This window comes from Helianthus annuus, chromosome 13 (assembly GCF_002127325.2).
Source record: "Helianthus annuus cultivar XRQ/B chromosome 13, HanXRQr2.0-SUNRISE, whole genome shotgun sequence".
Lineage (NCBI taxonomy): Eukaryota > Viridiplantae > Streptophyta > Magnoliopsida > Asterales > Asteraceae > Helianthus > Helianthus annuus.
In genome coordinates this window covers 148,311,648-148,339,578 of record NC_035445.2, presented here as the reverse complement: position 1 = coordinate 148,339,578, position 27,931 = coordinate 148,311,648, and the positions used below count along the sequence as shown (strand labels likewise).

General features: G+C 31.7%; 3 protein-coding genes and 1 long non-coding RNA gene across 4 annotated transcripts; 2 read left to right on the top strand and 2 right to left on the bottom strand.

Annotated features, from left to right (window-relative positions):
• Positions 1 to 812: 812 nt before the first annotated feature.
• Positions 813 to 4,437, bottom strand: LOC110901925. The gene is made up of 6 exons (XM_022148682.2): positions 4,303 to 4,437; positions 3,079 to 3,244; positions 2,977 to 2,979; positions 1,601 to 1,759; positions 1,443 to 1,528; positions 813 to 968 (listed from the first exon to the last, which is right to left on the bottom strand). Exons 1-6 carry the CDS (start codon positions 4,435 to 4,437, stop codon positions 885 to 887), a joined length of 633 nt encoding a protein of 210 aa, XP_022004374.1. The 3' UTR covers positions 813 to 884.
• Positions 4,438 to 8,005: 3,568 nt separating this feature from the next.
• LOC110899691 lies at positions 8,006 to 10,174 on the bottom strand. The gene is made up of 3 exons (XR_002570468.2): positions 10,013 to 10,174; positions 9,624 to 9,744; positions 8,006 to 8,476 (listed from the first exon to the last, which is right to left on the bottom strand). It is a non-coding gene; the product is annotated as an uncharacterized LOC110899691 (long non-coding RNA).
• A 9,936-nt stretch (positions 10,175 to 20,110) lies between these two features.
• LOC118485484 lies at positions 20,111 to 20,820 on the top strand. Its single transcript, XM_035981631.1, has 3 exons — positions 20,111 to 20,209; positions 20,310 to 20,417; positions 20,547 to 20,820. Exons 1-3 carry the CDS (start codon positions 20,180 to 20,182, stop codon positions 20,817 to 20,819), a joined length of 411 nt encoding a protein of 136 aa, XP_035837524.1. The 5' UTR covers positions 20,111 to 20,179; the 3' UTR covers position 20,820.
• A 3,371-nt stretch (positions 20,821 to 24,191) lies between these two features.
• Positions 24,192 to 26,903, top strand: LOC118485891 (replication protein A 70 kDa DNA-binding subunit A-like). Its single transcript, XM_035982402.1, has 13 exons — positions 24,192 to 24,344; positions 24,439 to 24,560; positions 24,677 to 24,702; positions 24,811 to 24,913; positions 25,057 to 25,187; positions 25,280 to 25,364; positions 25,485 to 25,642; positions 25,690 to 25,711; positions 25,767 to 25,898; positions 25,985 to 26,108; positions 26,199 to 26,384; positions 26,479 to 26,547; positions 26,646 to 26,903. The coding sequence occupies exons 1-13, from the start codon at positions 24,192 to 24,194 to the stop codon at positions 26,901 to 26,903; spliced, it is 1,569 nt and encodes a 522-aa protein (XP_035838295.1).
• The last annotated feature ends 1,028 nt before the right edge of the window (positions 26,904 to 27,931 follow it).

The following is a 27,931-nucleotide window of genomic DNA, read 5'->3' as shown; positions in this document are numbered from 1 at the left end:
TTACACTACTAGAAAATCTGAAACTTTTTACACCCGTTTTCCTAGGAAATGCGTAATAAAACTGGTTTTTCTACGAATTTATGACAAACACATGATGTAGGAAAACAGCTCGTAGGAAACCCGTTTTCAACGCATTTCCTACGCAACTTTCTACACATTTTCTACGAAACTACTACGTCACAAGTTGCTACGAATCTCCTACAATATATTTAATTATTATCTTTTAGGATTTATTTTTTTGGCTACACATTTCTGACAAAAAAAAAAAAAACAAAAAAATTAACAAATCTTAATAAAACATTATTTGTGACCCATTTCCTACAAATAAATTAGAAGTGTTGTTACAAATTTTCTAGGAAACTGAGTATTTTTTGTTACCCACTTCCTACAAATAAATTAGAAGTGTTGTTACAAATTTATGAGGAAACTGAGTATTTTTTGTGACCCACTTCCTACAAATAAATTAGAAGTGTTGTTACAAATTTCCGAGGAAACTAAGTATTTTTTGTGACCCATTTTCTACAAATAAATTAGAAGTGTTGTTACAAATTTCCTACGAAAACTGAGTATGTTTTGTGACAAATTTCTGACAAAAATAAGAAAAAAGGTCTACTATTTTTGACCATTTTCCGACAAAAGCAATTTATGTTGTGACACATTTCTAACCACCTAATTTATTAAATAAAAAAAACTGCAAAAAATAAATAATATTTCTGCATTTTTATGGCGAAAAATTCCAGAAATAATCTGCAATACCAAAAACCTGTTTTACAAAATTCACCAAAGTTACAATGACATAAATTCAAAAATCAGCTAATACAATTCAACGTAAATCCAAAAAAATATAAAAAACTAGAACTAATTAGAGGGAGGATGCCAATTCTTCATAAACTCTTGAAGTTGTTTTTGAAGTTCTTCCCTTGCTTTCCTTTCTTCGTCAAGACGAGTTGCAAGTAGATCCCTTTCTTCTTCAAGACGAGATACAAGTAAGAACCAGTGGTTCACCCACTCAACCAACTCAGAGAAAACGCCACCCAATACACCGTCGTCTGGACCCACCATGCTTTGCTTGCCTGAGATAATATTAATGCAAAGAAATAATTAAACTTAAAACAAACATGAAACTATAATAATTAAATATTAACGGCAACCATGAAGCATATGAAGCAACTACTACAATTTTCCCTTTGTTCCTTCTCAAATGTGGAACTAAAAGATATGTCATATACACATAGCCCTAGAAGTTTATGTCCTACAAAGATATGATGCAGCACATGAAGTTTATTTAAATCTTTTAAACTTTTTTACTTATACAAGGTCAACAACTACATTGACATTTTAATTCTAGTAAACAATATATAGTTCTTTTCTGCCTCTAAAGTATGTTGTTATGTTATTACTTCAAAATTTCATTATCAACTTCAAAGTTCTCTAGTGCTTACCATGCCTGATGTGATGCTAGTAATATCAGTGATTTCTTCTAGCATGCTCATTGGAGTCACCCCAGCACAATTCACCAAATGATTCACTATAATTAGCATAAAACAATTATATGATTTTGATGCACAATTAGCAACTGAATATCAATTATCAATCTCACATATTATCAGTCGCTTATAGTCATTAATATTGGAAACTTCAGCCGCAACGGCGATCGCTTGCGGTGCACCGAGTAATCGAGCGGTTTCGGAAACTTCACGGAGACTCTTCTCTCTTCGAGCTGCCAGAACTAAAGATGCACCTCTTGTGGCGTAGGAAACTGTATTGATACAAGGATTTAATCATTTTGTCATAAATGCGTAGGAATTGTATTGATACAAGGATTTAATCATGTGTCACAATTTGCAATGGATTTAAGCATTTTGTCATAAATCCGTAAGCAATTGTATTGATACATGGATAGTTTCCTACGCCTTTGTGACAATTTGCAATGGATTTAATCATTTTGTCATAAATGCGTAGGAAACTGTATTGATACAAGGATATTTATCGGAAATGTGTCACAAGTTGTGACGCAATCCTGACGGATGGTTTATGAATCTATATTTTGTCATAAATTCGTAGGAAATTGTATTGATACTTGGATTGTTTCCTACGCCTTTATGACAATTTGCAATGGATTTAAGCATTTTGTCATAAATGCGTAGGAAATTGTATTGATACAAAGATATTTATCGGAAATGTGTCACAAGTTGTGACGCAATCCTGACGGATGGTTTATGAATCTATATTTTGTCATAAATTCATAGGAAATTGTATTGATACATGGATTGTTTCATACGCCTTTATGAAAATTTGCAATGGATTTAAGCATTTTGTCACAAAACCATAGATAAATGTTTTGATACAAGGATATTTGTCAGAAATGTGTCACAAGTTGTGACGCAATCCCGATGGATGGTTTATTTTAATTAATAAATAAATATCACTACTAGAAAAGAGGGTTTTTGTCATGAAACATTTGGTCACAAAACAGTAGCAATTTCCCTATTGTCACCATTTTGCCACCAAAATGCGGTGACAAAAACACCCGTGTCAATTGCCCTAATGTCACCAAATAGCCACCGTTTTTATATTTGGCCACCTTATTTTTGCCACCACAAAATTGGTCAAAATTATTTGCCACCGCTTCTTGTTTACTACGGTCCACCTTGTTTGCGACCGATTTGCCACCATTTTTTGCTACCGATTTGCCACCATTTTTTGCTACCGATTTGCCACCATTTTCTGCTACCGATTTGCCACCATTTTCATGAAAAACGCATTTAGCGAGCTTGTGAATTATTTGCTACCATTTTGTGATTGCTTGAATATTGGTTTTTTATTCAGCTTGATTTTTCATTTTTCCCTGCTTTTTTCATAAAAATTACATATAAATAAAATTATAAAATTTTAAAAAAGTCTAATAAGATCACGAAAACCCAAAATTATATAAAATGTGTATCAAAAGCATATAAAACATTCTAATAGAAATACCAGCTAAAACATCAAATAACTAAAAATAACTAAAAAAATACTAATACGATAAACATCGAAACATTCAAAATCAAATGTTTGTAGCCTATCTTCAAATTGTACTTGTTAACATAGCTTCAATATGTAACATCGTATCGAGCATAGCATCTTTATCCACCTTATCTTTTTCTTTTTCAGCCAACAACCCTGCAATAATTCCATTTAGCCTTTCTTTTTCTTCATCCTTTTCCTTAGTGAGCTCCTTGATAACTAAGTTCAACTTTTCAATCTACAAAACAAACAATGAATTTAATCAAGAATTCAGAATTAACGAAAACTAATAACGGGTCAAGTTGGTTGCAATGATAACAAAATATTCAACTAGTTTAATACCCGTCCAGTTGACGGGTAGCGTAATGTTATGATATGACATGACAACAATACCACTTAAAAAACTGAACATAGCCGATAAAAAATAAATTTACAAGGTCAAAGCCTCAAGGAAACGATTCATAGAGAAGTTCGTGTATACCGTAGTCCGTATACGTTAGTAACTACATGAATCTAGAATGATAATGTTGTTGGCATAGTCACAATGTGGGAACCATGACCCACCCAAAGAACACCACGCATTTCCTCTTGTAAAGAACCTGCATGACAAGAGATGTTAATATGCATTACAAATTACAAAGGATTATAAATAAGGTAGTGTTTCAAACCTCCTAAATGGCTTATCTTTTTGAAAAAAAAAATCATTTGTGGATATATATTACGCTTAGGGGTGTTAAATTGGTCGTGTTCCTGCATAGGGGTGCTAAACGGGTCGGGTTCGCGGGTTCAACCCGACCCGAACCCGAAAATTTTAGACGAACCCGAACCCGATCCGAACCCGAAAATCTTGTCATACATATGAACCCAAACACGATCCGAATATTAGCGGGTTGACCCGAACCTGACCCGTTCAACCCGAATTTTGAATTTTTAAACTTTTTCTTGGCAAATTATTATGTTAGAATTAAAATTTTACTACAAAAAAACACAAATATAGATAAATACACATTTAATTATAAAACATTATGTCAATCTCTCTTTTTAAGTTATAATGTATATATATTAATAAATGAGATGATTTGGGCTATGTGTCCTTGAATGGTGGAGCTATTTTGATGATGTGGCATCCATTGGTTGTGTAGAAGGTGATTTTGGGAGGGAAACAATTCTAAATACTCCTTTTTTTCTTTTGCACGTGGGATCCGTTTCTTTTTCGGGTCAGAATCTGGATTTGAGTCACCCGAATATATAGTCTCTTTTCCTTTGCGAATCCTAACTCTAATTTCCTCCTCCAACAATTGATGCCACTGCTCTGCCGACATCATCTCCTATTTCATATTCTTCATCAAGAAATTTGAGGATTCTTCTTCGTGACACCATCTCTATTGAAACCCTAACTTCACCTTCTTCATCAAGAAATTTTTGGTTCATTGTTTTGCATGTTGCTTGCTATGTTATAGAATTGATGAGTAGATCAATCACTATTTGTAATTGAAACCCTAACTATCAAAAAGCGATTATGATTCCATCAATCTTGCCTAAGATCTGGTGTGTTCTTCGATCTAAACAGGTATCTACTTAATTGTTCTCTCTTGGTTTCTTAAACGTTGGTTGTTCTTTCTCATTAGTTTCTTCATATATGCAGAGGTTAGGTTTGCTACATGTTGATAATTATCAGATCAATGTTGTTTCTATAATTTCTAGTAAAACCCTATCAGTTGTTTGTTGTACGAAATTCATCTCATACACCTTATTCCATTCAATTTATTTGAATCTCAGTATATAAATGATCTTAAATTTTTAGATGATCGAAAAGTAATATCCAATTCTTATGTGATGAGATTTAAGCTAAACCCTAATTAAAACATTAATTGCGGTTTTTTGATTTCTTAGTTTGATGTGTAATAAGAGGTTAAACGACATTTGTTTGAATTGTAAATAACTAAACAAAAAGGGTGATTTTGCTTGCATCATCAACTATTATGTGGTTAATTACATTCTTATAAAAAATCACAGATATATCTTTAAAGGCTGATGAAAGAGATGTTTATGAGTTCTTCTCAAAGGCTGGCAAGGTTGGTTCTATATACCTATTTTCTTATTTGTAATGCATTTTAAACTTGATTTCATAGAGTAGTTAGTTGATTTGTCAAAAACATTTGAAACTGAAATGTGATTTTCTTCATTTTGTTGATTTATGTAAAAAAGGATTCATGATGTCATGTCACCGGTTCATGTTTTTGTATGAATGTTACTGATAGGTTTGAGTATAGTTTCAGGTTTGAGATGTATGTCTTATTGTGGATCGTAACTCAAGATGATGTATGTTTTTCTACTATAGAAAAAATGATTAATATCTAAAATTTGGACCTTGCAGAGTATTTAAAGTTGCACAGAGTTTGAACGAACAACTGGAGATTGCAGGTCGAATGATGAAGGTACAATTCTAATAGTTCATTAAGTCAAATGATGAGCTCTTATTTTGGCATGAGATTGTTTTACTATTGGTATAATAGTTGCATATACCCCTTGGATGTATGTTTTGGAATCCATATAATATGTTCTTTTCGCTACATCATTTGTTTTGAGATATTGAGACATGGTTCTAACTTTAAAGGTAGCTGGAGTATCGCAATGCACTTTTTTTTATCTAGGTGTAGTTTTGTTTTGATATCCTGAAATTGATTTTCTATTAATAATTTAATATAACTATTACGCAGGTGTGCCATTTACGATCAACCTGGAATGCAAGAAGTAGGTGTTAATCCTGGTGATTTTGATGATGATGGTGGTGGCGGCTGCTTGGTTAGTAACTAACTAACTAACCTAAATAGTGGATTTTTTTATATATATGATTAGAAAACAACACCGAACAGCTGCAATATTGCAACCTATATTTCGATTTTATTTGATGATAGATTAAACATGTGATATTTTATCATGCAAGATCTCAAAGATAAGTTGCCTTATTTCAGTTTCTTTATGTGAACATCATAGGCTTAAAATGTGTCCAAAAACATTTTTTTACTCTAATTTTTTAAAATTCCCGATAGCCTGGTACCTAGGATTCAGCTGGTTTCAAAACCTCATTTTAGTTTTTTTTAATTCTTCGCTTTTTTTATTCGCTTTTTATTCACAACCTCAGTTTTAGAAATCCTAAATTCCGATGCTTTCATCCTCTTCCCTCTGAACAATCAAAGCTTTCTAAACCATTGTTATTCTCAGAGATTGAGGAGTATTAGCAACAATCATGTATCTATTCTCTTTATTAAAACCCTAATTGCTTTCGGTTGTTTTTCTTTCTAATTACTTCGGTCGTTTTTTCTCTGTAGGAAGAGAGATGTGATCTTCAACATCGTAGAGAGATGTAATCTTCATCATTTGTCATGGTTGGAGGACGCCGCTACCAACGATGGGATCATCATCATCATCAATGATGTTATAGATTCAGCGACCTAAAATCAGAGTTTCCACGATTGCGATTTAGATTCAAATCGACTCTATCTAACATCGATTTTTATGATGGTTTGATGTTATAACTCTTCTTGGTACTTTTTGTTGAAGGCTTCTCATATCTTAAGCATCGTACTTCAGGTCAAATGCATTGCTTACAGTTCATCAATGTTTCATATGCGTTTGTTTTGATGTTCATTTCTAATTTGGCTATTGTTTTTATTGATTTTATTTGATGTTGTTGTCGTTCATTTCTAATTTGGTTAATAATTTTATTAAATGTCACTAAATGCTTTTGTTTATATGCCTTTGATTAATTGGATTGATTTGTAGGTATAGAAATGGGGCAAATGAATCCAATAAGGGAAATTAAGGTTCAAAAATTGGTTCTTAACATCCTTGACGATGAAAGTGGTGACCGTCTCACTCCTGATGCTAAGGTCAATCCTCTATATTTATCTCTCTGTGTAATATTGTATTCATATTCAATTAGGAGTGAACTTTTACTGATTTAATTTTTATTGTTTTTAGATTAGGTTTTGGAACAACTTAGTGGTCAATCTCGTGTGTCATCTAAGGGTAAGTTATATATACTTTTACACATGATTTTTTGTGTTTTCGATATCCACTTTGAGTACATCAATGGAAACTGGAGTGAAATTTTTAATTGTATGGTTTTTGTTCATAGTTACTAAATTCGAAGTATATTTATGCGATAAGAGGATTAAAGGGTTTTGTTTAATTGAGGTATTTGTTTCTTTTATATTGTTATATTATTGTTATAGTCCACCTGACCTGCAACTCTTTGTTCTTTTTGAATGTTTAATCATCCCATGCAATATTCATGCATTGGCTTGATCATATATTTTACCGGACTTTGTGGTTTAAGTAGCACGAAACTTGCTCAAATGTTTTTTATTGCTCCGCCTCTACATAATTTTAAGAGTTCGTCCCTGTGGTTTGTCAAAAATTGTTGATTCTGCAGATTTTGGATGCTGATTCTGCTTAAATTAGCTGATAAATGCAGATTCTGGATGTTGATTCTGCATAAATGTGCTAAAAAATGCATATTATGAATGCTGATTCTGCATAAATGTGCTGAAAATGCAGATTTGGATGTTGATTCTGCATAAAACTGTTGATAAATACAGATTCTGCATAAATGTGCTGAAAAATGCAAATTTACGATGCTAATTATGCAAATCTTGCATAAATTTCCTGATAAATGCAGAGTATGGATGTTGATTCTGCATAAATGCGTTGTTTCTGCATATTTTGGATGCTAATCTATATCTATATCTATATAATATAATAAATGAGATGGATTTGGGCCACATGGCATGTTGTGGTGGAGGTAGAGGGTGATTTTGGGAGGGAAGCAATATTACATAACCTACATGTATTTATATTATTTATACACTTTGTGATAGTGTAGATTAAATTTTCCGACCCGCGAAGTTCGCGGGTGATAACCTAGTTGTGCATAAAATATACACCCAAATTGATTTATGACATAAAACATATTATAAAAATATAATATAATATAAACTAGCCAACGCTGCCACCGCATCATTCTCAACAAAAAATTCAACATCGCTCGCGAATATATCACTGATTATGGAAACAAAAAAAAAAAAGAAAAAAACATAAGACAGTGTCTACGTATTCACTTTAAGATTATGGATCACATGTAGGGATCAAGTGGCAAAAATGATATCAACACAAAAAAGCATCTATTGCCAGAACCACCTACAGGTGGTAATTTCGACTCATTGACTTATTTATTGGAGCGTGTATCATGGTCAAAGAAATATAAAGTTAGTTCAAAGGGGAAGGTGTATCAAGCAAGTTAAACCGTAGAAATCTGACCTCAACCAATCCAAAATCCGTTGCTGGTCGGTTGGATGGTTGACTCCCGACACAGCTAAGCAAATTGCACGAACAACAGACCAACTACAACCTGATTTTGAAAGAGCTTCTGCCATAACTTGTTCTAGTGTCTCCCTTGCAGCAGTTTCTGTGTACCGAACAAAAGTACACTAATTACTATTATATTATTTGACCTATTAACTGCAGATAAGATAAAATAGACAATATACATAAAAAAAGATTGTCTGCCACCCATTCGAGCATCCACAAGCAGGGAAGTTGGAAAACAAGTCTGCGTGGAAGCTGCTCAATCTCCTCCCTGCACTCATAGTAGCCCGTTTGAGGGCATCATTCCCACCTCTCAGCTCTCCTTAAAAACACCCAAGAACCACAATTGATGCTCTTATATTTGCACCTTTAGGAAACGCCATTTATATAAATATAAAAAATAACTAAATTATATGTATAATAATAATTATAAGTAATATAAACTAATTAATAAATACTAAACAAGCCGAGCTCGAGCTTGAAAAATTACCTTCGAGCCGAGCTCGAGCTTTAGAAATAAAGCTCGAATCGAGCCGAGCTTGAGCTCGAGCTTTCATATGTTAAACGAGCTCGAGCTCGGGCTCGGCTCGTTTGCACCCCCACTAGTAAGTAACTAACAAACTAACCGACTAACTTGACTGTTTTATGTTAATGCAAAGCTGGGAAAGGAATGATATGGGGATGGCACATCACTTTACAGTTTTTGCAAGTAACAGGATACATTTTTTTAAAAACTTTTAAGTTTTATTTTTAGTTAAGAATTTTTTAATCAATAGTTGCAAACCATTTGCATTGTTTATTATTATCTTCGTATCTTGTTAGACATGTTGCAAACCAGTTGCAAACCATTGAATCTGAATTATCACTTTATCAGACTTTTGGAGGTATTTGCAAAAACAGCCCCAAACTATATAAACATGTTTTGCAACTATAGTCAAGACATAAAACATATAGACATAAGTACATGAAGAAAATCACCTACAAAGCCCGTACATTACACTATCTGCTAGGCAAAGATGAAGAACACTTTAGATATTTAACTAATGGTCGAACTCGCAATCAATACATTACACTATGTGCTAATCAACATTAATTATGTGACAATGAGATTAGCATTTGTACTTATAAAACCTTAGTAAGGGATTGTGATCTTATCATCCTCAAATGGCACTCTATATACATGATCTCACTCAATATAACACACACATATACATAAACACACACACGCACACAAAACCTGAAGATACCTTTTCTACCAGAGGAGGTGTAGTCTGTACTATTTCAGCTTCCTCTACTTTAAGTGGCTCATCAATCTTATTAGAATCAGTTGAAAAATACCTTCTTCTTCCAGTTGATCCCAATGTATTCCTTCAATATCACATACATATCCAAATATACAAAACAAAATCATCATAACAGTAACTAAACCCTAATTCTCCAAATTAAAGCATCCTATAAACAACAATAACCATAAATCCCCCAATAATAACTTATTTTCCTCTAATTACAAACAAACACACATCTGATTCGATTAAATTAGGGTTTTGAATTAATTTTTGAACCATTTTGGGCGATTTAGGTTCATTTTTTGACAGATTTTAGTGGAAAACGGGGGGATTGAGAGTGAGAAACTTACGATAATCTGGATGGTGATAATCTGGAGTGGATTAAGCGAGACATGATGTGTGATTGGTTATTGAATGAGGGAAACGAAGAGAACAGAGTCAGTTATTCGAAGAGGCAAAATGAAAAAAATGAAGTGAGCTTTGATGAAGGTTCTGTGTGGTGGTAAAAGTAAAAAAGGATTAACAATATCATTGGTTGGAACCCTAATTGAATTTTGAAGCACGCAATCCACTAAAAAATAACCCGTCTATTTGAATTTTCATGTTGGCACCGATAACATGGTCACAATTAACAAATACCTTTTTATTTTTTATGTTTTTGCGTATTTTTCTCACAAATTGCTACCGAAAATAAAAAGGTGGCAAAAATTGCAACCACTTTGCTACCATATCATGATAAATACACTTATTTTTATTTCCGTGGCAAATCGGTGGCTAAATTTGTTATCATTTTTTTCGGTAGCAAATTTTGGTCACAATTGCCCAATTTTCTAGTAGTGTATTTTTCTCACATTTGTGTAGGAAATGCTATCATTTTCCCTTATTTGTTTTGCATATATTAATATTTATTCGGTAGACAATTATAATTAACCTTTTGTAGATTATTTGTGAGAGATTTGTGACGCAACTGTCAATTAAATAGGGTTTTTTTTGGAAACTTGTCACAAGTTGTGACGGAATTCCGACGGATGGTTTAAGTTAATTAAAAAAATAAATATTTCGTCATAAATTTAGGAAACGATATTATTTCTGACAGATTTGTGACGCAACTGTCAATTAATTAGCGTTTTCGTATTTTTCATCACAAATGTGTAGGAAACGAAATTATTTTCCCTTTTTTATTTGGCTTATATAAATATTTATTCGGTAAAGAATAATAATTAACCTTTGTAGGTTATTTCTGACAGATTTATGACGCAACTGTCAATTAATTAGGGTTTTCTTGTTTTTCGTCGTGGATGCATCACATTTTTGTAACAAAATCATGAAATTTTTTTTTGTAGGAAATTCATCATAAAGGTGTTGTAATCTGTGACGAAAAAAATTGTGTAGGAAATTTCTGTAGGAAATTGTCCCCTTTTCTAGTAGTGTTATCTATCTTATTACTGAGAAAAATTTTTGAAAACGTAAAACTGATAATGATTCTATTTAAACTATATATGGAAGAATGATCAAATTGCTTAAAATCAAATAGTAGTTTATCACACGGGTTGAATAAATGTAATTTTATATATCAAATAATAAAAATTACATATAACCAAAAGTAAGAGTCAATTACAAAGATAGTCGTTGTGGTTTACCAAAACTAACACCTTTGGGTACTAACATTTTTTTTAACATGTTCGGGGCTTATGGTTAGAAAGATTTTTTAACAATAGATAAACCCGTGTAATACATAAGGTTTTTAAAGACATAAAGTTTTTTTATTATCTACACTATATAAAATTAAATTTATTCAACCCGTACAATACAGAAAGCTTTTTTAATATAACCTTTTTATTATTTAGTATATAAAATTACATTTCTTCCACCCGTGAATACACAAGGTTTTTTTTTTTAAATATAACTTTTTTATTGTTTGTTATGTAAAATTACTTTTATTCAACCCGCACAATATATGAGATTCTTAAAGATATATTTTTTTATTATTTAATATATAAAATTATATTTAGTGTCAACTTCCGTTAAATTTTCTATTAAGTTTTGCTTAAATAACCAAAATGCCATAACATTTGATTTTAGGAATAATTTTGTAATTTATATAAACTGAACTGGAATTATATATTAAAAACTGCATTTTGTGAATTTCCAATTCTTTCATCATTACCGGAGTTCGATCCATAACCATAGAAATTATATATTAAAAAATGTATTTTGTAAATTCCCAATTCCTTCAACTTCGTTGTCATTATCTATAATTTTAATTTTATAATCATCTTATAATTGATATTAATTATCTATAAAAAATAGATGACTCCTTTTATTGGTTTCTTTTATTATATAGTATAGATATAATTAAAGAGTAAATTACTGTTTTGGCACCTGTGGTTTAGCCAATTTAACTCATTTAGCATAAAAAGTATTTTTTTTAACATATCAGACCCCGAGTTTGCATTTTATAACGGTTATCGCCTCTAACAATTGTTACTTTTTTACAGTTAAGTGTAAGGGCTATTTTTTATAATTACAAAGTTTTGTTAATATTTAAAAGATTATTAATGCAATTACTCAAGTTTTTTATTATTTCGTTATTTTCAAGATTATTATCTAAAAATATGTTTTATATATACACATAAATATCTATTTTCATTAAACACTTTTTTATAAACGTCGTTTTTAAAATCATTTGTTTTTAACCTTTTTTTAAGTCGTCCATTGTTTTTTTGTAAAATTAGTCATTTTTAAACTGTTTGTTTATTAAAATCATTCTTTTAAAGTTGTTTGTCTTTTCAAGATTTTTTAAACGATTCATTTCATACCATTCTTTTAAAATCATTTTTCTTACTTTTTTAAATGTAGATTAAAAGAAAGACTTTTATAAAAAAACAAAACCTTAAAAAATAAGTTAACAATTGTAAGGTACTAAAAAACGCACAAATTTAATAAACAAAAGATTAAACAATAACAAATTCTGAATAAACAAACGGTCCAAAGAAATGAAAGATTTGAAAAAGAAACAAACCATTTTTTTAAAAAGTTTAAAAAATGAACGATCTTTTGCAAAAAAAATTATTAGAATGTTTTTTTTTAAAACTTACATTTCTTTTATTTTTTATACACGTCGTTATGTAAAATTTAAAAAATGAACGACTTACAAAAGTGAGTTGTTTAGAAATATTTAAAAAATAAATGATTTAAAAAAATGCTATCAAACAAAGTGTTTAAAAAAATTTAAAAGACAAACAACTTTTGAAAATATCGATTTTAACCAACAAATGTTTGAAAAAGGAACAATTTTAAAAACGATAGATGGTTCAAACAAAATGTAAAAAATCAAATTATTTTTTAAAACAAATTTTATAAAAACAAACGGTTAATGAAAATACATATTTATTTATATATTAAACATATTTTGTTAACTAATAACCGTGAAAATAACGAAATAATAAAAAAACATGAGTGATTGCATTAATAATCTCTTAAATATCAAAAGAAATTTGTAATTATCGAAAACAACCACTAAAGTATATAATGACCTAATTACCCTTACAATTAACTGCAAAAAAGTTAGTGTTAGAGACCAAAACCGTTATATAATGCAACCTCGGGGTCTAATATATTAAAAGATTGCTTTTTAAGCTGAAATAGCTAAACTGGCTAAATCACAGGGGCCAAAACAGTAATTTATAATTAAATGTTGGTATTACATAAATTCAAAAGCATGATTTTATGGGATCGCTTTTGAAACTCATAAATTCCATTTGGAAATTACACCACTCTTTCCCGGTAGTTTCCTCCATTAGTAATGTCTATAAAAGCTTCCTTGAATCTCTCAGATTCCATATATCAAACCTTCTCCCAGTCCCAGAAGAAAAAAAGGATGACTGATACAGAAGTTGATATTCCTGTTGCCGAACAAGTTATCACTGTCAACCCACAGCCCGCAAAAACCAAACTTCGCGCATTCTTCGAATGGGCAGTAGGCATACTTCCAATTATACATGGTGGTCTAATGGCGCCTTTCTGCCGCATCTGGGCTAACTATTACCGACAAGTCCCCGCTAGGGAAGGTGTCATCATGCCACATTCTGCACTTAGCTTTATCGTTCATGCTCTCCTTGCTTTTGTACAAATCAAGTCTCAGGGCGTAACTGGATTCCCTTTCAAAACTCACCCTCAGCCCATCATGTGCTCAGTTACCAGTCTCATGATGTACGGCTTGGCATCTGCAGCGGAACTTGTCATTTCAGCTGCATTTGATCATACTTCCATTTACGCTATTATTGCTCACTTGGGAAAAGTGGCTTCCTTGTGCATTATGGTGGTATCTTTAGCATCTTTGTTCTATTTGTAAATTGTGATGCTTTTTGTATGTATTATCAAGTGATTTATCACATAACTACTGCATGCATGTAATATGCAAGATGTAAACCTCTTCTGTAGTTCTGTATTCCTATAAACAAAAAGTGTTTTCTTTTCCCTTCGCGTGTTGATTTAGTGATTTAGACATGAAACTAGTGTATATGCCCTATGATGATGTCTCAGATTTTGTTTGTTGTCCCAGAATAGTAGTTTTTAAAGTGCATAGCATAGCACATGTATATATTGTTGTTCCTTGTACAGTCAATTGAGGGATTTATCACTTATGGATTATGTGTGTGATGTTTATTTTTGTCACTAAGGTATAAGAACTTTGATTGGGGGACTTGTATAATCCCCATTCAGTCATTCACCTTGATAGTTTTTGTAAACCATGAATCCCCTTATATATGATCTTGGCATTAGACGTACGGATGTGGGCTCGGGAAAGGACTCGGGAAGCTGACGTGGTGGGGGACCCCATCGGGTAACAATCCCCCCCCCCCCACCCCGTCCATGCTTCAGTGCAATCAGGGAAAGTTCCCCGTCCAATTTTTTTGACCGTTTGAATTATGATCGTTAAAAATAGTCGGAATTTAAAATAAATAATCTTTTATTATAATCCTATTTACACTCTATTTTCATCTTTAAAAGTCACAATACATTTTTAATATCTTTCAAATCAATCTCAAATCCATTTTCAACATAAAAAAATCATGGATCCGAGCCAAACACACTGCTAATCCCTCGACCCAACCCCCACTCGTATACAACGCGACACCGATGGATCCATTTTCGTTTGGTTGTTTTAGTCAATCTCAAAACCCTTGGCAACGCAATACCAACAACACCAATATGCTATGCAAATGCTATCACAAGGTGTACAAATGCCGTCGTTCCAACCGTTGACTCAAACCGCACCCGAGCACGATTTCGTTTCTTTAGTCGCATATGACGATGTTATACACGAAACATAACCACAAACCACGACGACTAAGAAAGGGGAAAACGAGCTTTAAGAGATCAAGAAAAGGGAAGCGGGAAGGCGGAAAGCATTCCTTGGACCCCGGACGAGTTGGAAGCGCTTGCACGAGCTTAGGTTAAAGCTTCTACCGATCCAATTTGTGAAGGCTTTTATAACCAAGTTGTAAAGAATTTTTCAAATTGATGCAATGCGCACCATATCGATTTGTCCATCCCGTTAGTTCAAAATTTAGAGAGATGAACTGAAAAATTGTTTTGTTTGCGGGTATATATCAACATGCTCGGAACAATCGAAAAAGTGGTGAAGATGATGCAAGTGATTTGACATTGGCTGTTGAGAGATGCAACAAAAAACATGGGCCGTGGAATTACTTGGGGCCGTATGAAATATTGAGAAAATGTGAGAAATGGAAGGTCGTGCCTAATGAGGTTTCAGAAGCGAAAAGATCTAAAAGAAGTGTGTCGGGGAGTTATTGTGCGGGTGGTTCGGATGCACATTGTGTTATCAATATAAACGATAACCCCGAGCTCGAAGATGAAGCTCCAACTCCTGAACCAGAGCAGCCGGCTGGAAGGGATCATGCTAAAAGTGATGCATCTAAACTTGATACAATTCTTCAAAAGTTCAACTATTTTATGGGAGTGCAAGAGGAGAGGTACAAAAAGAAAGAGAAGGAAAAAGAAGAAGCGACGGCGAGGGAAATGGAAAGGCTTGAGTTTGATAAGAGGCGACTCAAATTTGATCTATAATATTAAGAAGCCTAAGAGTTCCGACTCATGAAAACCGACATTGAAAGCGTACCCGAAAGAGATCGTGCGGTGCTCTCAAGAATGAAGGACAAAATCACGAAGAAATGGCTAGAGGAAGTGAAAGTGAGCTTTGGTTTTTTTAAATACTTCTTATTAAAATTATGTTTTTTTTAATTGTGTCTTTTTCTTCTAGGCTTTGTAATTTTATTTTTAGTTAAAGAAAACTTTTTATATTTTTAAGAATTTTGGTATTAAAAAATAAAAATAAAAAAAATGGAAAGGGGAAAGGGGAAAGGGGAAGAAGGGGAAACCACACCCCACTCTTCTTCGGGAAAATGGTAAGGTGAAAGGAAGGATGATTTAGCGTCTATATAGACTTGAGGGAAGGCGGAACCACACTCCATAGTCTTAAGCCACCAGGCCAATCACCATGAATTCAGTTGTTTGGACGGACCTATCTACCATCTTAAGAACGTATAAGGTTGCGTAATTGCGTTCGATTTTGTGGATCGCCTTACTGCTTGACTTGTTGGTTATTGAGATGATGGTTCTTGTTTGTGTATCATGGACATTAAATTAGGAACGTGAGTGATTTGGTTATGCTATTGAACTATATATGTTATAACTCCTGGTAGTGTACTATAATAATTAATAACAACTTACCACCACTAATTTACAATTATTTTATGCTTGTTTAGAAGTCAAACCTGGGGAATTAATTATGTTGTATATTCTCTTTATCATGTGCACGTATGCACACTTTAGACTTGTTCAACTTACCACCACTATAAACACTTTATCTGGGCTATGTGGGGTGTTTGTAGGTTTGCTTTTTCACTACTTTAGATTTTCTTGAAGGACTTTGTTATAACATGATCCCCACATTCCAATTGGTTGTAATTGTAAACAGTGGCCCTTGGAAGTACTTCAGTTCCTGCCATAGTTTTTGTTGTTCTGAGGTTATACTTATTGCATACCAAATATTTCATGCCTTGATGTGAACATGTAGTACCAGGTTACATGCATGAGATTATGTACATTGCCTTAAGGCTCGATTTGTGGGCTATACATGGGGTCTGTGTTCTATATTTAATTCCCATTGTGATATTCATGCAACATTTTTTAGAACAGATAGCTCACACACCTTCTAAACCTACTACTTTTAATTCTACACCATTCGTCCATCACATGACTTCACCCTCGTCATTTGTGGAGGGACACATTTTTTCCAACACCTTGGTACGACTACCACTACAAGAACGGGGCACCTTTAGCGGCGACATCTGTCGCCGGTATTGATGACATTTGTCGCCGCTATTGACTTTTAGCGACGACATGTCGCCGGTATTGAGTCGCCAGTATTGCTCGGACGCTATTGCCTTGTTGTCGCCGCTATTGACGTTTGGCCAGTCGCCGCTAATGGTGTCGCCGCTAAAAGTATATTATTCTTGTAGTGTACGCCAAAGGCTCTTTGGTACTTAAGCAACAAATTAAAAGCAAGAAGATTTGCAACTTATAGAAACATTTTGCAAAACTCTCACCATAGTGAGTTAGATGGCTATAGTGTTTGCAGATAAGTAGTTGTCCTTTAATGTAGGGATGATTTGCACCTAGCTAGAATGGAGGTGTAGCTAAAAAACGGTGGTCAAGATGAACTCTATGAAGAACAATCTTCTTCACTAGATGAATGATGATTTATATATGCAAGTAATATTCAAGAACACCTAAAAAAAGACTTTTCAAAGATCCTTATATATCAATTAGGGTTTTAACAAGCTTTTAACAAGTCTGTGTTCTTATTCTTCTACCCACTCCAGTTGTATGTATGTATGCATATATGCATATTTTGGTTTTCTAAACTCACCAAGAATAAGGTTGGTATGCCATGTGGATGCTAAGTCGTAATGTAATCCATAAAGCACTGTACAAGGATGAAGATTTAACCCTAATTCAAGATTTAACCCTAATTCAACCTTATCATTTGACCAAACAATTTGAAGTCTTCTAGTCTTGACTCGGTTTATTGTGTAATCACATTAAATGTATATTCGATAAAGTTTCTTAATTAGTATCATTATATGTTAATAGCCACATTATTATATGTTGTGTTTTGGACACATAAATCGGACATATTCATGCTAGATGAATTTAGAGGAGCGATGTTAGATACTATGGGCATTTTGGTTCATAAAGAAAGAAAAAGTATCTTGAGCACTTTGGTTCATAAAGAAAGAAAAAGTACCTTGACGCACATGCTAAGTGTCCATGCGCAGGGTAAAAGGTTAAAAGCTTTTAGATGATCATGTTCATACTACATGGATTTGATGTTAGATCCTGTGTCCAAAAAGAAATAAAAAGTATCTAGAGCCCTGTGCGAAGACTCGGTAGGCCCTGTGCGAACAGAAAAAAATGAACCTTTAAATTTAAATTTATGTATAAAAAACCCAAAAAGTGAACCTTGTATATCTTATCTATACAACCTAATAAAAGCCTTAATTAGGGGACACATGTCCACCTACTAGGGCCTCCATACCTCTTTTTCCCGCCAAAATACACATCTCCTCATATTCTTGCAATGACCCGACACGGGATCCACCTACCCATTCGGGTCCTTAATATTCGTTCCATATTTAACACACTAAACCGTCCATCATTCCCATTTTTGTTTCTTCTCTTATACTATTTGTGAATTTAGGGTTTTTTAACCTTCCTATCTATCGATCGACTGTCGATTATTCATCAGATCTAACCACGATTCTTGAAACATCGACGGTATGTACAGCTTCTCATCAGATCTAATTTTTTTATCTGTAATTTGTTATCATTTCTGATTTTAGGGTTTTTTTTTTCCTTTTTGTACTTTGAATGTTCATAAGGTGTTATATCGATTCTTCGGACATACAAGGTATATATGTTCTTCCTGTAATACGTAATCTTTTAATCTGTTATCTTTTTTATCTATTGACTAGTCATAGTCTTTTGTTATTGCCTTCCTTTTTTTCGATTCTTCATCAGGTGTTATAGATCTTCTTCAAACAAACAGGTTACTGCTTCAGAAATTTTTTGATTTTATGAATTTGTTTTTGATTATAGTCTTTTTAATTTTAAAATTTTTGAATATGTAATCATGAGATTTTTTTTTTTTTTTGTAACTGTTGTGTGTAGGTTTTGAATATGTCAGGAAGTTCATCAAGGTAATATTTATATATTCTACAATACAATATGTTTTGTACTACTCTTTATAATTATTGTGTTATATATGTAACTGTATGTATACAAATTTTTTAAATTGGAAATTATATATATTTATTTGATTGTTATGATTTGATAAGTATTTTATATGTCTAACAGGTGTATTAGTAATTATTAATGTACATTTTTTAATTAGGTTATCCTACATATCATCTCTATGAATTAATTTTATAGTTTTTTTTACATGGTTGTTGATTTTTAAAATTTTTTAGGTTTATTGAAAGATTTAACTTTGTGTTTATAATCTGTATAATATGTATGTGTATCTTGTTTTGTTAGATATGTTTATGTTTATCTGAATGTTTATGTTTATCTGAACGTAATATAATTTTTATAATTCAAATCAGTAGCAGGGAGCCATCTTTCTGTAGGCAATTGAGTAGAGCCGATGAATTTATTATGGTAATTCATAATTTCTAACATATTTCATATTTATATATATTTTTCCTTTTCATTATATTCCTTTGTTTATTATATTTTTTAATTAAAATTTATTTTCAATTGTTTTATTTATAAGGCTCTTCCCTCTCACGCGACGACTAAATTATGGGGTGTCTGTATGGCTCCTACTAATGTTCATATAGAAACAGACGACGGCCGTAAATTTACTGTTTACATAAGTGAAGCAAAAGGAATCTTTTTCCTTTTTCATGGTTGGGTGATGTCATTACACATTTAGGAATTAAAGCTGGCACTTTTGTAATCTTCACTCCTTTGGATTCTACAACATTCAAGATAACATACTGTGTAAATGGTTTGAGTTCTATTTGCTTCTGGTCATCCATTGTAGCTACGCCTTCTCAATTTACTGGAAGAATATTTTATAATATATCTATATTTTGCTTATTTTTTCGTTATATTTACATTTTTTCATAATTGCTTACAAGTCTTATGTTTATTTAAAATTTGTGTTTTCATTTATACAGGTGATACCTGATTCTGTCCTTTCAAAGTCTCATGATTATACGGTTGCTGATATAATTTCAACTATGTATTTAGGCAATAAAGAGTTTCATGTTAAGGTTCAAAGTTGTAATGGTAAAGTCTGCTTTACAGCGGGTATTGATGTGATAGTTACTCAATATCAATTGGAGGTCGGTTCTTATTTTTTATTTACAAAATGGTTTGGTCATTCTTTCCATTTAAGAGTATTTGATAAAAATGGTATTGAAATGAACTTTGATCATGTACATGTCGATGATGTAAGTATTTTTTTTTGTTTATTATTTATATTTAAAATATAAATATAATAATAGAATATTTGAATGATTAAATCTAACAAATTTTATATGTAAGTTTCAGGTTGATATTGCACCTATTGATTCTCTTCAAGATCTGCCTCCCACTGCTGTTGCTGAACAAGCCACTGGACATATTATTCGTTTTGTTCGAATGGCTGCTGACTATTTTGTAAGTTGTAATATCTTTTTAGTTACTACTAAATATTAAATATATACTTTTTTTTTTTACATAATACATAACTTATATAAGATATAAGATTGATGTTCTTATTAATTTAAATTTTTAAATAAAATACAGCGGCTTCCTGATGATGTTTCCATAAAGGCTAAACTTGATTTGGGTGTTAAAAGTATCACAATCAGACTTTTGCATCTTAATCCTCAGAAGGAATTTCCTAATGGTACTATACGTCAAGCGAGACTCGAAGGTTATTGTTATGCATTAAGTAGTTGGTCGAGATTAATGAACATTGCTGGCATTAAGGTGGGTGACACGGTTTATTTTTGTTTTGACGAAACTGAACAAGTTTTGAGTGTAGAAAGGGTTGTTTCTCCTTTGAACCATATTTAGTACTCCTTTGACATTATGGGTTTGTTTTTTTTTTTTTGGTTTTTATATGATACGTATATTAATTACTTATGTCTATACAATTTTATCACAAACTTTATAGTTTTAAACTTTTAGTTATTACAATTTATATTATCTGACCTATGTTTGGACTATTAGTTTGTGTTCCCATTATTGAATTGCCCGTTATCCTAATATCAAGTTATATTAAATTTTTACTGGGTATGATTAGAATAGAAAAACAATGTTTAAAAAGATTGATCCAAATAAACCATAAAGAAATAAATTTTACAATATTAATCCATATTACATATAGAAAACATTTGTTAATAACTGATGTTAACATCATAGTTATCATAGTTAGTAAATATAAATAAACATATTAAGATATTTTACCATGTCTGTTTATTACTCTTTATTATAAACCTAAATATTTTTAGTTAGATTATACATTAATTAATAAAAATGTAAATCGGAAAAGTGATTCATATATCTGTCTTCTTCATACTGTTTGCTTTTATCTATATAAGCTTAATATAAAATATAAAATGTTTACCTCATTTTACAATTTCAACGTTAAAAAATTAATAATTTTGACTGAATTTGTATTGTATGCACCATAAATTATTTGAACATATTCTTTTTAATACAAGATTTGTTTGAGTTGTTGTTTTTTTTTGATATTTTTAATTTTAATTTTAGCCTGTATCTGTTTTTCATTGAAGATCTGTTGCATGGTTGATAATTAACATTACTGTTGATTTTCAGTATAGAATCTGATGTCTAATTCGCATTCAAACATGTTTTTGTAGGTTTATATATTCCTGTGCCGTCTACATTGATGTATACATTAAGGTATATGCTTTTTTACTAACGTATTGTATTATAATATCCCTGTGACTTATTCAGTAAGGTATATTTCCAATTCAAACCTGTTTTGTTAAGAAGAAACGTTCAGTTGAATAAAAACTCAGTCAATGTGATTTGCTTGGAACATAGAGGCGTCGTTGATATTGCCAAGGAGTCTCAGGAAATGTTAAGTTATATAATTTTCTTAGGTGCTGTTTGTTTTTTCAGAGGTAAAACGTCTGCAGTCTGCGGACCACATCTGCAGACATCTGTAGCAGAAGAGGTGGACCAAACCTCTGCAGTCTGCAAGAAGAAGACTGTTTGTTTTTTAACTTCTGCAAGTTGCTGAACATAATAGGCACAAATAATCAAAAAAAAAATCTTGTAATGAACATCAAGCAATCCTCATAATCATTATATTAAAACATCTGGTAAACAAATTCACATCCCTAATGATGCAACACTCCTCATAATCAATCCAACTGATTAACATAACCACAGTAAACTAACGAAAATCACAAGTAATCTCATAATCCTTCTATGTTCAGTTTCTGTAACTCATTCAACCACAGCTAATTAACTACTTCCTGGTCCAATTTAAAACTCATAATTATATCAAACCTCCACCACATCTTATGCTTCCAATCATATAATCAATCCAAATAACAACTAAAAATAACCACAACAACTACACAACTAATCAAAACAACATAACTAAAGTAACAACTCACCCTTCCATTGGACGAAGCATTACACCGAACAACAAAGGATCGAGAACGAATTGAAGAAAACAGATGGTTGAGCGAACGATGAAGATGAAGTTATTGTTCGATCGGTGCAGATGGATGAGATGCGGACGCCGGAGAAGGTCGCCGGAGTTGCCATGGATGCCGGAAAAATGTAATTGTAACTTAGTTTGTTGTAAAGAGAGAGGATTGAAGTAGAGAGAGATGGAGTGAGACTATGGAAAAGTTGGGGTTCTAGAAATTGTTCTAGTAGCTTCTGAAAAGAAAATGTTTTGAGTGAAGATGGAGAAAAGTGAAAACAGAGGTTAGTTATATAACAAGGGGGTGAAGGAAGAGGATGGTTCAAGAGAACACGAGGGTTGTCTAGTGTGTACGGCGGTGACAGTGGAAGGAGGAGGAGAGGGGTGGAGGAGAGGTGCTAGGGTTTTGGTATGTCTGTGTTTTGTGAGAAGAGGAGAAGAGGTTTGAAGTGTTTAGAAGTGGAAGGTCCACATCTGCTTGGGGAAGAGGACGCGCAGACCTTTTTAAGTGAAATCTCTTCTGAAAAACAAACACTCTGTAAAACAAAAGGTCTGCGCGTGGTCTGCGCCGCGCAGACAAAAGAGGCCAGGAAGCTCTTTTTGGAAAAAACAAACAGCACCTTACACTCCTTAGCAATGTCAACGACTCCTAAAAAAAGTTCCTTCGAATCTCTCAGACTGATAGCTTCATCGACAGATTGTTTCTTTTTCTCATCACAGATTTCGTATATATTCCTTTCAATACTTAACCGCCCTGTTTTCATTATATATGGAAAATTGTTTATAATTTAATGTTTCAAACGTTAACTTGAGAAGCGTTCTCTTTTTTTTTGTTCATCATCAGACATCCAAATACAAGCATCGGTAAGTATATTGCACCTCTCTTTCACATTTGTATATTTTATTATATATAACCACAATTATAGTTTTTGCTTTTTATGTTCTATTTAAATGATTCGATTATACATTAATAACAAAAACTTTAAATCGGAAAAGTGATTCATATAAATGTCTAATTCATACTGTTCACTCATATCTATATATATCTATATATCTATATCTATATATCTATATATCTATATATATCTATATATACTGAATACAATAAGTAAAATAGGTTTATTTATTTTTAGAAGCAATATGTAATTTTTAGGAATGGTGATTACTATATTATTTACTTATATAACAACCGTAAATTTTGTTTTTGTTACTAATGATACACGTAAAATACTCATTTATTTTTGGAAAGAAGTTTCAAATTGATTTTATCAATAATAATTCGTTATTGTATTATTTTAAAGAATATTCAAAGTCATACTATTCATATTCAGTTTTTTAGTATTTTTTTGGTATTGATTTAGAAGATGTTGTTGATTGGATCTTGATTGCTGTTTGCTGATGCTGATTTTGATTCTTGATGCTTGATTATTCAAAATTTATCATTTTTATTATAATAATTGATTGTTTCCTTATATACCTTTTCATTTTGGTACTATAAATATTATTTCAAAACTTCATCCATTTCCGCATTGTGTCATTCATATTACTGCATTATTTGGTTACGTTCTAATTTTTCATCATACAATTTTTATAGAACCATATTATAAACTTCTTTGACTTCTTTGATTTAAAAGATTTCTTATAAACTATTTCTGTTTTTCCAAAATTGTTATGCATTTTGTTTATTTTACTTAGATTCATATTCTTTAGTTATCTTGATTCGTATATTGAAATACGTTTTATTTCGTCTGATAGATATAATGGAGAACCATAACATTACTATGTTCAGAGCTGTTGATGCCTTTCAAGAGCGGTTTTCTGTCAAGGTTAGGGTGATCAGGGTTTGGGAACACCCTGAAAGGAGGAATCCCAGTCAGTTATACTCATTTGACATGATTCTAATGGACGAAGAGGTATATTTATTTTATTTTTATCAAATTTTAAATATATATATGATTTTTTTTTAAATTTATACTTTATTAAGTTTACTTTTCATACGTTATACAGGGGACAAAGATGGAGGCAACATGCTTGAATAGAGTTTTACCACAATTTCGCCCGTCATTAGTTGAAAAGAAATGTTTGATTATCAGGAATCCAACTATAGGTTTTAATAACTCTACGTACAGGTATGTTGACAATCAAGGCTATGTTTCCAGGGGACAACCGAAGTTATTCCATGTGAGGATATTGGTGGATCACCGTATGGTTTTGATTTCTTGAGTTTTGCGGACCTCTTGAACAGTAATGGTATTTCAAACTCTACAGTTGGTATGTATGTTATAGTATTTTTTAAAAAGATGTTACTATTTTTTTAATTAATATTTTTTATTTTCATTGTGTGGCATCTTCTTATTGATCTATTTTTTATTGTTGTAGATGTTATTGGTTATTTGGTTCGATCATTTCCTAAAGAGACTGTAACTAACAAATTAACTGGAAAGCAGGCTGTTAAGGTTACTATAGAGATATCTGATCTGGAGTAAGCAATTAACCATTATCTTAAAATCCAGTATACATATTATTGTTACAATTAATATGTTTGTATATTTTTACCATACTTATATAATGAAACTTATCCAACTTTATTTATACCATTTTTTATGAATTTGATTAATTACTTAGGGGTCGGACGGTATTTCTTACTCTGTGGGATCAATACTGTGATAAAGTTTTGTCGTTTTTTGAGAGTATCAAGGGAAAAAATATTCATGCAATCATTATATTGCAGTTTGGCAAGGTCAAGTGGTGGAATGGTTTGTTTTCTTTCTTTAATAACTTTTTTTTTATTAAAATCTTTCTTATTTTATATATTTATTATTTCTAACATTCAACTGTTTATTTATAGGGGTTGCGTATGTTAACAATTCATACACCGTTAGTCGTCTTTTTTGCAATCATGATTGTCCTGAAGTCGATGAGTTCAGAAACCGGTATGAAAAAAAAAATTGTACACATTATTTCTTATCTATCTTATATATTTAATTATTATCCATATTATGATGAATGTATAACTTATAAAAATATACATTTTTATTTTTTCTATTCAACAGTTTGTTTGAAAATTCTATTGAAGTCAGTGAATCCACGAGCCTTGGTTCCATGGCCAAATCTGTTGAAGAGGAAATCTTGCAAAGCAAAGACTTTATGAATATTTGTGATGTCTTTTCGCTTAAGACGGTATCATTTTTTGATAATTTAAAACTTTCCAGTAAAACTTTACTTTATATTTTTTTATGTTGTCATATACATATGCAGGTTTGCAAGGTCATTATTCTGGGTAATATACTGGGTGTTTACAAAGATGAATGATGGTTATATGAGGGTTGTAATAGATGTAACAAGAAGATCAACAAAGTTGTTAATCTGAGTGAGGACACCCAGGAATCAGGTTCAGCTGTTACAAAGGAGGTTCTTACCTGTGTATCTGATCGTTGTGCTTTTAAAACTATAACTTCTTCACTCAAGTAAGACAATAGACCTTTTGAACCCTCAAATTTTTTAAGTATAACATTTGTTTTGGTTTTAAAATATGTACTTATGCTATCAATAGGTTTAAGATTCAACTTAGAGTTCAAGACCCATCAGCTTCTGTTACACTTACTTTGTTTGATCGTGAAGCACGGAAGTTGTTAGGAAAGTCTGTTGATGATATTCTTACTGCTAACCCTGAATTTGTAAGTTTTATTTTTTGTATTAAAATTGGTTATGTTTTGTATGTACAAAAAATTTCATCATAAATGATAAAATATTTTACTATTTTTCAGCGTTCTGATTCCATGAAGATTCCTGCTGAAGTTGACACATTGGTTGGCCAGACTGCTGCTTTTAAAATTGATGTTACTGGCTACGTCTTGAAGTATAACATCCATAAGTACGGTATACTGAAGCTGACTGTGGATCCTAACATTATATCTGTTCTTCAAGAGAAGCAATCCTCTTCACAGATAACTGTATGTTATATAAATTTTTTTACCTTATTGATTTACGTTTAAAATATTTTACTTTCCTGTAGTTTATATTTTTTTATATGAACAAAATATGCAGTCTTCTCAAAATATGTCTCTCAATGTTGATGCTTCAGAATTTGAATCTCAGACATCTGATGGTTTCAAGGTATTCGTGTCAAATTTTGTTTTCTTCCTCTTTGTTTTATTATATATATGTTCAAATATGATATGCAATTGTAACCTGTTACATTTGTCTTTTGTTAGAACTCTGCTTCCAAAAGAATCGAAAACACTACTCCTGTGTCTAACATGGCGAGCACCGTTTCACCTGTTTCATTGGATCTCACTGATACTCCTGATTCCATGTTAGCTAAGGATGAAGTGAAGCGAAACTTGGTTCAAGTCTACGATGTTGAAGAAGATTCTCACACATCTGCAACGAAGATCCAAAAGACTGGAGAGGTTCAGGATTTCAACAGTGCGGAGAAGAGGAAACTCTTAATTCCTAAAGTTGAGAAATAGTTTTCAAGTTTTCATAACATTAAGATATTTGGTGACTTTTGAGAATTTGGTTTTTGTTGATGTCGTCTAAAACAATTGATTGTTTGAATTCGTGGTTTGGATTTATGGTTTTTATTTGATGGTACGGACAATACATGTTTTGAATTTCCAAAGTTGTGATATTTGGTTTCGAGTAATAATTTTTATTTTAATGTACCTGTTTTTTTTATTTCCTTAACACTATTTCTTCCGGACAATACATGTTTTGAATTTCGAAAGTTGTGATATTTGGTATCGAGTAATAATTGTCATTTTAATGTACCTGTTTTTTTTCTAATAATTATTGTTTATGTCTTTTTTTTTTACATTTCAGTTAACACTAATTAATAGTATATGCGTATTTTGTATGTGGTTTTTATTATAACAAATCATTTGTCTTTGAACATTTATTATGATAACAACTATCGAAATTTTACAATCTGTAGAAAAAACAAATAAGATTTTTTTAAGTATTTTTTTTACATGACTTTATGGTGTCCGCTATTAGTTACTAAAAAATATTTTGTTTAAATATGGTCATGTGTGCTAATTATAGAAAGCATACCTATCGGATATGTGATTTTGCTACATTCCATATGTATTTATGATCCAACTAATAAGTTATTTAAAAAACGGCTAATTACCTATAATGTAGATTTCTTAAATTTAGGGTACACCATAATGCATTATTTCTTAATTACTATCAATTAAATTTATATCCATATTTAAGGTTATTTCCTTTTCACTACTTGAATACACTCTCATGTATTCTTATTTATATGTACCTCATTTCTTCTCACAACAAAGAACATCATCATCGAATTTGACAAAGTATGAAATAGTGTTCTATTATGCTTACCGGTTTCATGTGATATAAGGTACGTGTTCTATCCTCATTATACATTTTCTTTATCTATCTATACTACTTTAATAAACATATGTGAAGGACAAGATGGTAATTGAACAAGGTGTTGAAAAAACACTTAATGCACAATGTACAACTGTTAAGG

Coding starts and splice junctions, on each gene's coding strand:
- LOC118485484 (XM_035981631.1), top strand. CDS start 20,180: ATGAACTTTGATCATGTACATGTCGATGAT. Junction 20,210..20,309: donor ATCATGTACATGTCGATGAT/GTAAGTATTTTT, acceptor TGTAAGTTTCAG/GTTGATATTGCACCTATTGA. Junction 20,418..20,546: donor GAATGGCTGCTGACTATTTT/GTAAGTTGTAAT, acceptor AATAAAATACAG/CGGCTTCCTGATGATGTTTC.
- LOC110901925 (XM_022148682.2), bottom strand. CDS start 4,437: ATGAACCAAAAATTTCTTGATGAAGAAGGTGAAGTTAGGGTTTCAATA. Junction 3,245..4,302: donor GCAGAGCAGTGGCATCAATT/GTTGGAGGAGGA, acceptor TTTGTTTTGTAG/ATTGAAAAGTTGAACTTAGT. Junction 969..1,442: donor CTAGCATCACATCAGGCATG/GTAAGCACTAGA, acceptor CTCGTCTTGAAG/AAGAAAGGGATCTACTTGCA.
- LOC118485891 (XM_035982402.1), top strand. CDS start 24,192: ATGGAGAACCATAACATTACTATGTTCAGAGCTGTTGATGCCTTTCAA. Junction 24,914..25,056: donor ATAGAGATATCTGATCTGGA/GTAAGCAATTAA, acceptor TTAATTACTTAG/GGGTCGGACGGTATTTCTTA. Junction 25,188..25,279: donor CAAGGTCAAGTGGTGGAATG/GTTTGTTTTCTT, acceptor GTTTATTTATAG/GGGTTGCGTATGTTAACAAT.